The sequence below is a fragment of the Mobula birostris genome, chromosome 19 (assembly GCF_030028105.1).
Source record: "Mobula birostris isolate sMobBir1 chromosome 19, sMobBir1.hap1, whole genome shotgun sequence".
Lineage (NCBI taxonomy): Eukaryota > Metazoa > Chordata > Chondrichthyes > Myliobatiformes > Myliobatidae > Mobula > Mobula birostris.
In genome coordinates, this window is record NC_092388.1 from 58900920 (window position 1) to 58917923 (window position 17004).

At 40.9% G+C, this 17004-nt stretch overlaps 1 protein-coding gene across 5 annotated transcripts in view; it reads right to left on the reverse strand.

Moving 5' to 3' along the window:
- Positions 1-17004, reverse strand: part of fars2 (phenylalanyl-tRNA synthetase 2, mitochondrial) — a 425604-nt gene that overhangs the window by 84591 nt on the left and 324009 nt on the right. For 2 of the 5 annotated variants that reach the window (XM_072283668.1, XM_072283669.1), the window contains one exon: positions 2350-2711. The exons of the other annotated variants lie outside the window; for them this stretch is intronic. In XM_072283668.1, the coding sequence (XP_072139769.1) occupies positions 2414-2711 (298 nt within the window). In that variant the 3' untranslated portion in view covers positions 2350-2413. Of the gene's footprint in view, positions 1-2349; positions 2712-17004 lie in introns of those variants that run through there. 5 annotated transcript variants of the gene reach the window in all.

Below are 17004 nucleotides of genomic sequence, written 5' to 3' on the forward strand. Positions count from 1 at the left end.
GGGGAGGGGGAAGGGTAGAGACAGAGGCTGATGGAACTAGGGAAGGAAGATGACTAGATAAGCTGAACCAGATAAGGGAGGAATGGTGGAGAGTTGGAACCAGAAGGGGGAGCAGAGACTCTGGATGGATTGATGGTAGTCTCCGAGGATCGTCACCTTGTCATGGTGAAGAGGCTTGAGAGTTCCTGAGATCCCAAGTGTGTTGTCATCTGGAGTGTGGTAGCTGCCCCTGCATCAGTCTCCTAACATCCTGGATTAAATCCCGTAGTGATCAGTAGGTGGCAAAACAGGTAGGGTTATGAGGTCTAAAAGCCCCTAGTCATGGGCTGGCAAATTGGGCAGTGGGTATTTGATTCATTCGCTGAGCTCATGGGCTGAGGCAGAAAGAGCCTTTTGGCAGTTGCACCCACATCTGAGCAGCCCTATTTAGGATCCACTCTGCTCGTCCCACTTGGGAAGGGGCTGGAAAAGGTATCCTAGGAAAAGGTATCCTAAAAATATCCATCCTCGAAAGCTCCTGACTGAATTACCACATCCAGAGGGATCACTATATAGGGTTAGGAACAAAGAAACATGACTTTGAAACCTGGAATGTGTGCACTCTGATAGACAGTACAACCAGTGATCAACTGGAGAGGAGAACTGATTATCACCAAAGAACTGAAGAGATGCTAGATTGATTAGCTGTTCTTTCTGAAACCTACCTGGCAAACAAATGGCAACTGAAGGAGGAGAAGGGTGGTTATACCTTCTTCTGGAAAGGGAAGGCTGCTGACGAGCCCAGGATCCATGGTGTTGGGTTTGCTATAAAGAACCAGCTTGTCAGTTAATTCTCTGAACTTCCCATGGGGAATAGTGAATATCCCATAACAATCCCTTTGGTGCTTGCCAACAAAGATGGCAACTGTCATGAGCGCTAATGCACCACTCTGGAGCCACAAGCATGAAAAAGCGGCCTCTATCATTGCCTATACATGACACCACTAAACATCCCCAAGAAGGATAAGGTATTTCTCTTAGAGAACTTCAATGCCAGGATTGGTCGGGACTTCAACCTTTGGAAGGGTGCCATAGGAAAGGAAGGCATTAGCAACATCAACTCAAAAGGAGTACTACTTCTCACCTGTGCTGAACACAATCTTACCATCACAACACTCACTCTCACCAGAAAAATAAATTCAAGGCATCTAGGCAGCAGCCCTGAACTAAACAATGGCATCGCATTGACTGTGTCGTTGTCTGAGCTAGGGACCAGCGTGATGTGAATATCACAAGGGCCAGAAAAACGAGAAAATCTGCAGATGCTGGAAATCCAAGAAACATAACAGGATTTCCAAACAATCCAGCAGCAGATTCTGGAGTTTTACTGTACTGTGAGGACCTTTCTACTGCTTTGGCATACAGAAACACTCAAGTAAAACATATGATCTAGGTAAAAACATTGATTATCATAGAATGTATAAAATACAAAATTCAGAGAAATGACACCAATTTCTGGGTGTTGGTGCAAAAGTCACAAATAATGCACATTTCACTACCATTTCCTTTTTGTCCTAAAAGGCCATATTCAAGGATAATGCCAAACTGTAAAACTCACATGGTTAGATCTTGACCATACAGTATTGTAAACAGTGAGTCCAACATAAATATAAATCAAAACAAGGCGGCGGTATGTTTCAAACTATCTCCTTTAAAACATAACACAAACTCAAGACCCATCTCCTTATTTGTGAGAACAAATCTGAAATCCATTGTCATCTGTCAAAGATTCATTTGTTCAAGAGCATTCTGTTCAACCGAATTAAGCAATATAAGATTCTTTCGCGATCTAAGGTGCGCCACTAACTCTATAACTCTGTTATCTGATATTTACTGTATTTACAGCATTTCAAACATTATGTTTTACTTAATATAACATACTGGAGCATAGTATAGAACCCCAGCACACATTAGACTAGGGGTTGCTGTGCGGTGTGGCCAGAGGGGCCTGTTTGCCGCTGTATCAAACAAACAAATAAACAAATAGTACACATACACAAATGAGTGCCAATAACGAACAAGAATATGGATGGAATTGCTATCCATTCATGAATGAAACAAAGTACAAAAAAATCAAATTTCAAAGTAAATTTAATATCAAAGTACATATATTTCACCATAAACAACCATGAGATTCATTTTCCTGTGGGCATTCACAGTAAATACAAGAAGCACAGTAGAATCAATGAAAGACAACACTCAATTAATGTGCAAAAGACAAACTGTGCAAATACAAAAAAGAAAAGTATTAATAATAATAATAAATAACCAATAAATAAATATCAGGAACATAAGATGAAGAGTCTTCGAAAGTGAGTCCATTAGGTTGTAGGAACAGTTCAATGATGGGGTGAGTGAAGATATACACTCTGGTTCAGGAGCCTGATAATTGAGATGTAATAACTGTTCCTGAACCTGGTGTGGGTCCTGAGACTCCTGTACCTTTTTTCTGATGGCAGCAGTAAGAAGAGAGCGTCACTTGGATGGTGAAGGTCACTGATAATGGATGTTGCTTTCCTGCAACAACAATACTCTGTGTAGATACACTCAGTGGTGGGGATGGTCTTAGCCGTGATGGATCCACTACTTCATGTAGGCTTTTCCGTTCAACGGCCTTGATGATTCCATACCAGGCTGTGATGCAACCAGTCAGTATACTCTTCACTACACATCTAAAGAAGGTGATAAAGTTTCAGATGACATGCCCATTGAGCCAGTGTCAGTTATACAAATAACTTTGCATTGAAGTGGATCTCAAAGACACTTGAAGTAAAAAAAAACTAATCTTATTTTGGCCATTGAGAACACCATACATGGAAACATTTGGGCATACAAATTTCAAAATAGCACTGAAGCTTTGGAGAGGATTCAAAGAGGTACAAAATGATGAATCTGGAACTGGATTATGAGAAAAGTCTGAGATGTTGTTTCACTAATCAGTAAAAAAAAATGTGCATTTTTTAAATACCAGGAGAATGCACTGTGCAAATACATGCAGGCTATTTGATTTGGCCCATTAGTATAGCTAATGACAAAAAGAAATAAACGAGCCTCAGTTGGAATAGTAATTATTTATCCCTACAGAACAGTGGCTATGTGGAATAGCCTGGTTTGGACAGCTCATGTTGTATGAATTAACCACTTTTAAAGTTAATGAGAGTTGAAAGGGATTGTGACCATCCAGAATTCATCAGAGCTTATATTTTCAACTTACAATCATTTTGAAGCAGGGGTGAAACCTCTTTCTCTATTCTCTGCCTCGTGGAGCAGAGTGACCTAATTCTGCTCCAATGTCTTATGGTATTCACATCTTGTATCTTCCATAAAAATCTGTTGCTTGAAAGATTTAGTTTCTGACTACAGCTCAGCAACTGAGATAGTGTTTTAAATATTCCACTCATGCAAATTTGTTTGACAGGGACAGTGGTAGAAAAGTGAAGCAAGATGTTACAAAAGTGAAGTAAATCTGACATAATAATATTTAAAGGCTTCAGCTTCACTGGAAGCCTGTCCAACCTCCCTACAGCTGCAAAGAAAGTATATTTTCACAAATTCCCATATCCTGCTTTTGCAGCTAAACTGCAAAGATCAGCTCTCATCTTATAAAAGATGGTAAAACTTGATGGAGCTTCATTTTTCAAATAGAATGAAATCGTGATTTAAAGTAATAACAAATTTAATTAGGTTTGTTCCCCTATTTCTCCAAATGAATAGAAGTGAAAAGATTTATTTTTAAATTTGCAATATAAAGTGTGTTGAAATATTAACCAACTGATACATGGATATAGAATATTAAAGAGATTTTCTCACATATCTAGAAAAGTGCATAAGAAAAGTTTGCCTCCCCAGAGCAATAATTATTCAGTGTTCCAGATAGAATTGTGTTCCTCTCAACATTTCCCTAGTGGGTAACTACCATGCAGTGGCATTGGAAGCCAAATGGATTTGTCTGATTGACTGTCTAGCTGACACGTGCGACACTCATTCTGGTTTTCGGACACTAGGGCAATAAAGAAAGAATTTAGCAAAAGGTTTATTTCCTTGAATGCTGTATGGTTGACTCAAGAGAGGAGACAAAATATAGAGTTTCAGTCAAGAACAGATCGCAGGATGATTCCCCTACAGTAGAACTGCTGAGACAGCATCACCATCGATTTGCTCATCATGTCATATGGTTCCAAAGTAGAATGCTTCCACGTGGATGAATAGATTCATCTGATACCCATGGATTCAAGCCATGCACTTCTCACCAATATAGCTCTGATGGAGCTATAAATCCCAGACAAGTTTTTCATATAACTTCTGTGCATTTGGTGATGTACTTAGAACATATAACAAAGATGTGGATGAGGGAACATAATATTTTAAAGTTTGCCAACATTAAACTGGGTGAGATTTTATTTGTGAGAAAACTGTTTCATCTGCACTAAAACAGAATGGGAAATTGTACAAAAACATTGCAGATGCAGAATAATAGGAATTAATGTGAAGTTAGCCATTAGTAGAGCAAACTGCAATAAAGTATTGATGATGCTGGACTGGGAAAGGATGATCTACAAAAGTCATTGAAGTCCAACACACAGTTAAGATATTGGCCTTCAGAGCAAGAGGACTTAAGTAGAGGGCTTAGTCCAATCATATAGGGCTATGCTGAGGCCATGCTTGGGAGTATTGTGGAGCAACGAACAATCTTCTATGGAAACTCAGCAGGTGTAGTAGTATCTGTGGAAGGAAAGGAATTGTCAATGTTTCGAGTTGAAATCCAGCATCACAACCTACTGTGTTCCTTCAGTAGGTTGTTGCTCCAGGTGCCAGCATCTACAGTGTCTTGTGCTTCTCTGGAGTACTGTGCAGAGTTTTGATCACTTTACACCAGAAAGGATATCATAGTAGTGGAGGACTGCAGTGAAGGTTCACCAACTTGAATACTAGGATGGGGGAATTGATGTATGAAGACAGATTAAATCAATGCAGCTTTACATGCATTGTGGGACCTAAACGAAACTTACAAAGTTCTGACAGAATTAGATAGATAGATAGATACTTTATTGATTCCGAAGGAAATTGGGTTTTGTTACAGCCGCATCAACCAAGAATAGAGCATAAATATAGCAATACAAAAATCTCAAACAAACAACAAAATGCAAACTATGCCAGATAGAAATAAGTCCAGGACCAGCCTATTGGCTTTAGGGTGTCTGACCCTCCATGGGAGGAGCTGCAACGTTCGACGGCCACAGGCAGGAACAACCTCCCGTGACGCCCAGTGTTGTATCTCGGTGGAATATGGCCGGAGTCCAACAGCAAAAAGTTCAATATCCGGTCTACAAGCACGTTCCTCGATCGTAATATGACCAGGATTACACCATCCATTGTTAACCAGAACAGTAAGCACCCAAGCCTTTACGCCTACCGCTCTCAGTGCACTTCCGGTCAGCCTGAACGGTCTGGAAGCCGTCCATGGAAAAGTTTTGATCGGGTATATCCTCGTGCAGCCCCGTTCCAGTGAAACACATAACACTGCACTCTCGAAATGTTCTCTGAGGCCTGGCTAGCGCCGTGAACTCGTCCATTTTATTACCCACCGAACTCCTCTTCTCTATAAGTCTCTGTTGTCTCGACCCGGTCCTCTTTCCTCGCCTTTGTGATCCCCCTCAGCATCCTCTGTGTGTTTTCCTCCAGATTTCAGCCGGAGTGTCCGCTGCTCTGCTCGCTAAACCGGCCGGCATAAGCTCAATCAGCTGGTCCCTGGAATAAACAATGCAACCATGCTTCTGACCCGCTAATCAGACTTGTCGGAATGTAACTACTTCCAGCGCTAAAAACCCAAATAAAACTCTCTCTACCAACATGTTAGAGGGGGTGCAGCTTCAACGTGTTACCATGAAAAAAAAACAAAAAATAACGTAAGTTAAAACAGTAAGAAGAAAAAAGTAAGAATACTGGTCAGAACGGCTGTAACAGGCTGCATGCACGACCGGCCCATACACACAAAGTTAAGCAAGTTATGTTTCTCCTGGTTGGAGTGCCTAGAACAAGTAGTGACAGTTGGAGTAACAGAGCAAGAGATTTACAACTGAGATAAGGAGACATATCTTCATTCAGAGGGTGCTGAACCCGTAGAATTCACTACCACAGATGTCTGTAGAAGCCAAATCACGGAGTATATTTGAAGAGGAGTTTAATAGGTTTTTAGATGTGAAAGACAAAGGGCAAAGGGAGAGGTTGTGATACAGTATTGAAATAGATCATCATCCACAGTCATCATGAGTGGTGGACCAGCCTCAAGAGCCGAATAGCCTTCTCTTGATTCTATTCACAAACAAGAAAAAATCTGCAGACCTGCAAGTCTAAGCAATACACACAAAATGCTGGAGGAACTCAGTAGGCCAGTAGGATCTATGGAAAGAGTATAGTCGATGTTTCAGGTTGAGACCCTTCGCACGAAATGCCGACTGTTTACTCTCTTCCGTAGACGCTGCCTGGCCTGCTGAGTTCCTCCAGCATTTCATGTGTGTTTCTTGATTCTATTATCTTGTTCGGGAGAAGACTTACAGAGTTGTGTACTTTGATAATAAATGAATCTTTGAACCTTTATGTATTAAGGTTAGTGAAAGTGGTGGGAGGATTCCGCCAGTCCTCCATTTGAATATGTGTTTACACAAAAGGATAATGATTAGATCCCATCAATAATGGCTTAGCAACACTGGGATTTAAACCACCCAAAAGAAGTTTCTTCAATTTCCTCCATTCTCTCCTGAGGTGAACAAAGCAGCTTCAGGGGTACTCCGCATTAATTAAACCTGACATACACCATAAGACAAAGAAGCACAATTAGGCTATACAGTCCATCAAGTCTGTTCCACCATTCCATGATGGCTGAGTTACTATCTCCCTCAAACCCCATTCTCCTGCCTTCTCTCTGTAAGCTTTGATTCTCTGACTAATCAAGAAAAGTATCAACCTCTGCTTTAAGTATACTCAATGACTTGCCCTCCACAGCTGCCTGTGGCAATGAATTCCTCAGATTTACTACCTTCTGGCTAAAGTAAATCCTTCTCATCTCTGTTCTAAATGGACATCCCTCTATTCTGAGGTTGTGGACTCTGGTCCTAAACTCACCCACTATAGGAACCATCCTCTTCACATCCAACGTATCCAGGCCTTTCAATATTTGGTAGATTTCAATGAGATCCAACCTCATTCTTCTAAACTCCAGTGGGTACATGCCTGGGGTCATCAAACATTCTTCAAATGTTAACCCTTTCATTCCTGCAATCGTGAACCACCTCTGGACCCTCTCCAATGACAGCCTACCTTTTCTTAGATAAGGGACCCAAAACTGTTCACAAAGTGCAGTCCCGACCAATGCCTTATAAAGCCTCAGCCTTACATCCTTGCTCTTATATTCTAGTCCTGTCAAAATGAACACTAACATTGTATCTGCCTTCTTTAACATCAACTCAACCTGTAAGTTAACCTTTAGGGGATCATGCACAAGGTCTCCCAAGTCCCTCTGTCCCTCTGATTTTAGAGTTTTCTCCCCATTAAAAAAATAGTCTACGCCTTTACCCCTTTGACCAAAGTGCATGACCACACACTTTCCTATATTATGTTCCATCTGAAACTTCTTAGTCCATCCTCCCAATCTGACTAAGTTCCATTGCAGACTCTTTGCCTCCTCATCACTATCTTCATATCATCTGCAGTCTTGGCCACACAGCCATCAATTACATCATCCCAATTATTGCCCTATACCAACCATTGAGGAACACTACTAGTCACCAGAGCCAATTCGAATAGGCCCCCTTTATTCCCACTCCCTGCTCCCTGCTAAACAGCCAATCTTCTATCCATGCTAGTAATTTTCCTGTAATACCATGAGTTCTAATCTTATTAAGCCACCTCATGTGCTATATCTTGTCAAAATGCCTTCGGAAAATCCAAGGAAACTACATCCAGTGACTCTGCTTTGTCTACTCTGCCTGTTATTTCCTCAAAGAATTCCAACAGATTTGTCAAGCAAGATTTCCCCTTAAGGAAACCATACTGACTGGCTTATTTTATCATGTGCCTTCAAGTACCCTGAAACCTCAGCCTTAATAACGAACTCCAATATCTTCCCAACCACTGAAGTCAAGTTAACTGGCTTATAATTTCCTTTTTCCTTCTTCCCTCTCTTCTTAAGGTGTGGCGTGACATTTGCAATTTTCACACCTCTAGAACCATTCAAGAATCTAATGATTCTTGAAAGATCACTACTAATGCCTCCACAATGTTTTAAGAACCCTGAGGTGCTGTCCATCTGGTCCAGGTGACTCATCTACCTTTAGACCTTTTACCTTCCCAAGCACCTCCTATGTAGGAATATCAACTGCACTAACTTCTGCCCCTGACAGCCTTGAATTTCTGACACACTGCTAGAATCTTCCACAGTGAAGACTGATGCAATATACTTTTAAAATTTGGAAGTTATTTCTTTCTCCCCTCTTACTACCTCTCCAGCGCCATTTTCCAGTGGGGTCTGATATCCACTCTCATCTTTCTTTTACTGTTTGCATATCTGGGGGGGAAAGAAAACTTATGGTATCTTCTTTTTTGGATTGGTTAGCTTCCCTTCATATTTCATCTTTTCTCTCTTTTATGACTTTTTTAGTTGCTAGGCTTAGTAGCTAAGCCACATGTGAGGGCCAGGAGCTGGACTTGATTGTTAGAAGCTATTTGAGATGCACACCATTGGGAACATTTAACTGATAGTGGGAGCTTATCCCCACTACCGCCCCTACTATTAGAACCTTAAGGAACTGCCTTTCTTTTGCTCTTTATATCCCTGAAAGAAACTTTTGCTATCTCCTCTTATATTATTGTCTAACTTATTTTCTTATTTCATCTTTTCTTTCCTTATGGCTTTTTAAGTTGCCTTCTGTAGGTTTTTAAAAGCTTCACAATACCCTAATCTCCCACTAACTTTTCCTCTATTATATGCCCTCACTTTTGCTTTTATGCTGTCTTTGCCTTCCCTTGTCAGCCACAGTTGCCTCCCTTTAGAATACCACTTCATCTCTGTGACGCATCTATTCTTTGCTTTCCGAATTGCCCCCAGAAACTCCAGCCACTGCTGTTCTGCTGTCCTCCTACTAGTGCAGTGGTCCCCAACCACCGGGCCGCAGACCGATACCGGGCCACAAAGCATGTTCTACTGGGCCGCAAGGAAACGATATGATTTGGCGATATGAAACGATATGAGTCAGCTGCACCTTTCCTCATTCCCTGTCACACACTGTTGAACTTGAACATAGGGTTGCCAACTGTCCCGTATTAGCCGGGACATCCTGTATATTGGGCTAAATTGGTTTGTCCCATATGGGACTGCCTTTGTCCCGTATTTCCCCTGCTAAGGTAGAGCATTCCTATGAAACCGTTTGTAAGCCGAAATGGCGTAAAACGAAGAAGCAATTATCATTAATTTATACAGAAAAAAATTTTGAGCATTCCCAGACCCAAAAAATAACCTACCAAATGCAACCGTGGTTGACAAGAGAAGTCAAAGCCAAAGTTAAAGCAAAGGAGAGGGCATACAAGGAAGCAAAAATTAGTGGGAAGACAAAGGATTGGGAAGATTTTAAAACCTTACAGAAGGAAACTAAGAAGGTCATTAAGAGGGAAAAGATTAACTATGATAGGAAGCTAGCAAATAATATCAAAGAGGATACTAAAAGCTTTTTCAAGTATATAAAGAGTAAAAGACAGGTGAGAGTAGATATAGGACTGATAGAAAATGATGCTGGAGAAATTGTAATGGGAGATAAGGAGATGGCAGAGGAACTGAACGAGTATTTTGCATCAGTCTTCACTGAGGAAGACATCAGCAATATACCGAACACTCAAGGGTGGCAGGGAAGAGAAGTGTGCACAGTCACAATTACAACAGAGAAAGTACTCAGGAAGCTGAATAGTTTAAAGGTAGATAAATCTCCCAGACCAGATGGAATGCACCCGCGTGTTCTGAAGGAAGTAGCTGTGGAGATTGCGGAGGCATTAGCGATGATCTTTCAAAAGTCGATAGATTCTGGCTTGGTTCCGGAGGACTGGAAGATTGCAAATGTCACTCCACTATTTAAGAAGGGGACAACGAAGCAAAAAGGAAATTATAGACCTGTTAGCTTGACATCGGTGGTTGGGAAGTTGTTGGAGTCGATTGTCAAGGATGAGGTTACAGAGTACCAGGAGGCATATGACAAGATAGGCAGAACTCAGCATGGATTCCTGAAAGGAAAATCCTGCCTGACAAACCTATTACAATTTTTTGAGGAAATTACCAGTAGGATAGACAAGGGAGATGCAGTGGATGTTGTATATTTGGATTTTCAGAAGGCCTTTGACAAGGTGCCACACATGAGGCTACTTAACAAGATAAGAGCCCATGGAATTATGGGAAAGTTACATACCTGGATAGAGCGTTGGCTGATTGGCAGGAAACAGAGAGTGGGAATAAAAGGATCCTATTCTGGTTGGCTGCCGGTTAGCAGTGGTGTTCCACAGGGGTCCGTGTTGGGGCCGCTTCTTTTTACATTGTACATCAACGATTTGGATTATGGAATAGATGGCTTTGTGGCTAAGTTTGCTGACGATATGAAGATAGGTGGAGGGACCAGTAGTGCTGAGGAAACGGAGAGTCTGCAGAGAGACTTGGATAGATTGGAAGAATGGGCAAAGAAGTGGCAAATGAAATACAATGTTGGAAAGTATATGGCTATGCACTTTGGCAGGAGAAATAAACGGGCAGACTATTATTTAAATGGGGAGAGAATTCAACGTTCTGAGATGCAACGGGACTTGGGGGTCCTCGTACAGGATACCCTTAAGGTTAACCTCCAGGTTGAGTCAGTAGTGAAGAAGGCGAATGCAATGTTGGCATTCATTTCTACAGGAATAGAGTATAGGAGCAGGGAAGTGATGTTGAGGCCCTATAAGGCGCTGGTGAGACCTCACTTGGGGTACTGTGGACAGTTTTGGTCTCCTTATTTAAGAAAGGTTGTGCTGACGTTGGACAGCGTACAGAGGAGATTCACTAGAATGATTCCGGGAATGAGAGGGTTAACATATGAGGAACGTTTGTCCGCTCTTGGACTGTATTCCTTGGAGTTCAGAAGAATGAGGGGAGACCTCATAGAAACATTTCGAACGTTGAAAGGCATGGACAGAGTGGATGTGGCAAAGTTGTTTCCCATGATGGGGGAGTCTAGTACGAGAGGGCATGACTTAAGGATTGAAGTGTACCCGTTCAAAAAAGAAATGCGAAGAAATTTTTTTAGTCAGAGGGTGGTGAATCTATGGAATTTGTTGCCATGGGCAGCAGTGGAGGCCAAGTCATTGGGTGTATTTAAGGCAGAGATTGATAGGTATCTGAGTAGCCAGGGCATCAAAGGTTATGGTGAGAAGGCGGGAGAGTGGGACTAAATGGGAGAATGGATCAGCTCATGATAAAAGGGCGGAGCAGACTCAATGGGCCAAATGGCCGGCTTCCGCTCCTTTGTCTTATGGTCTTATAGTCTAAATCATACCAAATAACACATAAAACCTAAAATAACACTAACATATAGTAAAAACAGGAATGATATGATAAATACACAGCTTATATAAAGTAGAAATAATGTATGTAGAGTGTAGTTTCACTTAATAGGATTGGGAAGATTAAGCCAAAACCAATTAGTAGAAAACAAATCAGCACATGCACGCATGCGCACACAGGTGCCCGCGCAAGGCTTCATGGTCATGGTAGTCTTTCTTGGGGTAAATACAAGTGTCCTGTATTGACTGCTACTTTTGTCCCTTATTTAGGAGTGAGAAAGTTGGCAACCCTACTTGAACACCCCCCCCCCCCACTCCCCCCCCCCCCGGGTCGGACGGTTCGCAAGAATATTGTCAATATTAAACCGGTCTGCGGTGCAAAAAACGTTGGGGACCCCTGTGCTAGTGGCCCCTTCTGATCATTAAATAGATATTTAATGATCATCGAACTAGGTCCCAATGTTTTCCAGCTCTTGTTTGAAAAATATTCTGGCTACTTCAGTAGAAATTTTACTCATTTAACAACAGTAAATATCAAAAAAGAATGGGTAAAGCAAAATTTCTGTACAAAATTGTAATTGCAAGGCATACAAATTGAAGACAGTCTGGTGCTTTCAGCAAACACAGGCAGCAATGGCATAAGTAATAGAAACAGAAAACTATCAAAATATTCATCAGGTGAGGCAATAACGGTGGAGAAATAGACACGGGTACAGTCAGGGGTAAAAACTATTTTTGCACATTCTAGTGGAATCCTTTTAGGATTCAAGAAACCCAGTTGCCTCCTCAACCATGTTTTTCCTCCCCATACACCTTCAATTAGCTCACCTAACACCATACACCCTCCAACAATCCACTCATAATTTAAGTGGGTGGGTATGGTTTCTGTGAATTTCCAGACTTGGCTACCAGTGTAATTTTCTGATAAGATGATTCCCAATTCTTCCCACTGGTGTCTACAAAGTTCCTATCAAATAGTTTCATTAGCAGCTTATTGCTACAGCAGCACTGGCATCACTGTTTCAATGTGGCTTTGTGGCCTGTCCAGTTCTTTCTGTCTTTCCCAATCCTGATGGACATTGACCTGAAACATTAAGTTTGTTTCTCTTTCCACATAAACGTTTTGAGTGACCCCAATATTTTGATTTTCATCTGCAACATCATTATCTGTTGAAAAGCTGAGAAAGAACTCTGAGAGAGACTGGAATGCAAAAGCCTCTGAGTCTCAAGTCTCCAGAAAAGGTTTGAGGGGGTGGTGGTGGGAGGACGGGGAGTAAAGAGAGTGACAGCAGGTGTGGGTATATTTATGATCCACCCCACATGCCCAATTCCCACTAAAGGTCAAAATCAATGTTAGTCTTTAACTGCTAATCAAATAGTACTAAATCCAATATACAATTTAGTCAAGAGAAATTACTTGCTTGATTTATTTTTATTCAAATAATTAGACTTCATGGATGTAAGTAACTCAGGATAACTCTTCACCGTGAAAATTTGTTTCCAGCTGAGCTGTCTGATATTCATCAATAATCAACAGTTATAAAATAAGTAGATTTTGGTCCGCTTATTAAAGTATTTCATTCATTTCAGTCATTTGCATGGAGACACTTGAACAGTTTATCTATTTTAATTCCCTTTTAATAATACAAACCCATATATCAGTCAACTTAAAACTGGCCTGAAGCTACATGTAAATTACCCTTCATTGCTTTCCTCTTCTGATTCACTGTGTATTGATTAAAAATGAACGTGGACATGTGAAGGGACGCCAAAAGCAGATGATAATAAGACAATGAATTTTTATATCTCTTCTTCACAAGTGTCAAGTCAAATGACAAAATTTAGAAAGGCCATCACTTAAGCAAAGAATCAGTGTTCAATCAGAGCTCGAGTAAATAAAGAATGGAACACAGAGCAACTGGCTAGTTTCATACTGGACAAAATAAATCAGTGAAGCAGTGTACAGAAATAATGGAAGCAGTTCTACTGTGATGACCATTGTTTAGACTTTGTTCTCTGTCAAAACGGCATCAAGTCAGTAGATAAATCCAGAAAGATGGTATGTTCTTGGTGCCTAAAATTGGCAACCTGCCAAAGATATAAAATGGTATATTGAAAGATGAATTTAATGACTGCATACCTCAGCAAAGTCATGATTAGTCCTGTGTTTAGAAGCATGGTTATAGCTCCTCACAAATGATATATTTAATATGCGCTCTGGACTGTGAAGTTATAAAAAATCTGTACTTTAAATTTATCACTGTTTCTATAGTTAGCTGAAATGCCTCCAGGAGAGCAAACATTGCTATTTTAATTATTGGAAGCCAACTTCAAGCACATTTCATTCTTATTGCTGAAATGCAAAGATGAAATATGTTTGGAAACTGATGTTTAGTCTTCTTACTGAATTAGTGTTAAGCTAATGACTACAAAGAGTGAGGAGGTATGGAGGAGACTGCATGCTGGATGGAAGTACTTCACGTTCCTCACCATTGAGACCATTACTGAAAGAGCAATGCCAAAATACTCACCTCCATTGGCCTTCTATAATCAGGTCTCAAGCCTGAAGGTTTAGTGCAGGTTCATTATAATATTGAGACAATCTTGAAATGTGCCAAATTGCAGCTTCATTAGACGTTACCAAAATTATTTGATTTGCAAAACAACTGAATTATGTATTTATTTTGTCATAGATCTTTTTAAAAAGATTCCATTTGGTAATTACAATGCTGAGCCAGTGCCCTTTAGTTTTGATGCTACATAGCTCAAAGTACATTGGTGTATCAAGTTGGCTAAGTGTTTAGCAGGACACAAATGAAGGCAATTGATCTGACTGCAAAAAATGTAATAAGCTTCATACTATGGTAATCACTCTGATTACTATGTCACCAAGAATCATAATCAGATTTATTATCAGTCTTATATGATGTGAAATTTGCTGCTTTGCAGCCACAGCACAGTGCACAGGCATAAAATTACTGTAAATTACAAAGATTGCAAAAAAAATGGAATAATAATTAGTGTATGGACAATTTAGGAATCCGTTGAAGACAGAGGGGAAGTGTGGGTCTTCAGGCTCTTGTACCTTCTCCCTGATGATAGTAACAAGAAGGAGCATCTCCTGGAAGGTGAGGGTCCTTAGTAATGGATGCTACCTTCTGGAGGGACCACCTCTTGATGATGTCCTCAGTAGTGAGGAGTGTTGTGCCAGGATGGAGTTGGCTGACTCTACAACCCTCCACAAACTCTTGTAATCCTCGACCAGGCTGGGAGACAACCAGGCAGAGAGTTCCCCACAGCACATCTATAGAAATTTCAAGCCATTGGTGACGTAACAAATCTCAAGCTCTTAACAAAGTACAGGCCCTAGTGTGACTTCTTTGTGATTGCACCGGTGTGCCGGGCCCAGGATAGATCACTTGAGATTTCTACACCCAGGAACTTGTGATGATAAATTTATTCCAAATTTCAAAGTAAATTTTATCAAAGTACATACAGTATATGTAACCATATACAACCCTGAGATTCATTTTCCTGTGAGTTTCCTCCACAACTCTATAGAATAGTAACTATAACAAGATCAATGAAAGAGGCTGATCACCCTTTCAACTGCTGACTCATTAATGAGCACTGACATGTGTTCTCCTAACTTCCCCTTCCTGAAATCCACAATCATAAAACAATATAGGAGCAGAATTAGGCCACCTGACCCATCAAGTCTGCCTCACCATTTCAACATGGCTGATCCAATTTTCCTCTCAGCCCCAATCTCCTGCCTTCCCCCCATAATCCCTTCATGCACTGACCAATCAAGAATCAATCAACTTTTGCCTTAACTATACATAAAGCCTTGGTCTCCATGGCTGCCTGTGAAAAAGAATACCACAGGGTCACCACTTTCTGGCTAATAAAATTCCTCCTCTTCTCAGTTCTAAAAATTACGCCCCTCTATTCTGAGGCTGTGTCCTCTGGTCTTAGACTCTCCCACCACAGGAAACATCCTCTCCACATGCACTCTATCAAGGACTTTCACCATTCAATATGTTTCAATGAGGTTGCCCTTTATTCTCCTGAATTCCAGTGAATACAAGCTCAGATACATCATATGCTCTTCATATGACAAGTCATTCAATCCTGGAATCATTTGCGAGAACCTCCTTTGAACCCTCTCCAGTTTCAGCACATCCTTTCTAAGATAAGGACCCAAATCTACTCACAATATTCTAACTGAGGCCTCACCAGTGTCTTTATAAAGTCTCAATATTACATCCTTGTTTTTATATTCTAGTCTTCTTGAAATGAATGCTAACATTGCATCTGCCTTCCTCACCACAGTCTCAACCTGCAAATTAACCTTCAGGGAATCCTGCACAAGGACTGCCAAGTCTCTTTGCACCTCAAAGTTTTGTATTGTCTCTCCATTTAGAAAATAGTCAACCCTTTCATTTCTTCTACTGAAGTGCATGACCATACACTTCCCAACACTGTGTTCCATCTGCCATTTCTTTGCCCATTCTCCTAATCTCTCTATGTCCTTCTGTAGTCTCTCTGCTTCCTCAAAACTACCTGTCCTCCACCTATATTCACATTGTCTGAAAACACTGCAACAAAGCCATCAATTCCATTATCCAAACCACTGACATACAACATAAAAAGAATCAGTTCCAACACAGATGCCAGTGGAAAACTACTAGTCATGGGAAACCAGCCAAAAAAGGCTCCCTTTATCCCCACTCATTGCCTCCTGCCTATCAGCCACTGCTTTATCCAACCTAGAATCTTTCCTGTAATACCATGGGCTCATAGCTTGTTAAGAAGCTGCATGTGTGGCACCTTGTCAAGGGCCTTCTGAAAATCCAAGTACACAACATCAACTGATTTTCCTTTGTCTATCCTGCTTGTTATTTCTTCAAAGAATGTCAACAGATTTGTCAAGCAAGATTTTCCTTTGAAGAATCCATGCTGACTACAGCCTATCTTATCATTCCTCGTGTTTACTATTTTATCATGTGCCTCCACGTACCCGACACCTCAACCTTAATAATCGACTCCAATATCCTACCAACCACTGAAGTCAGATCAGTTGGCCTATAGCTTCCTTTCTCTGCCTCTCTTCCTTCTTGAAGAGGGGCGTGACATTTGCTATTTTCCAGTCTTCTGGGACATTCCAGAATCTAGTGATTCTTGAAAAATCATTACTAATGCCTCCACGATCTCTTCAGAAACCACTTTCAGAACACTGGGGTGTACACCATCTGGTCCAGACTTTCAGACCTTTCAGTTTCCCAAGAACCCTCTTTATAGTTATAGTAACTTCACACTTTTCATGAGCCCTGACACCTGGAACTTCCACCACACTAATGGTGTCTTCCACAATGAAGACTGATGCAAAAT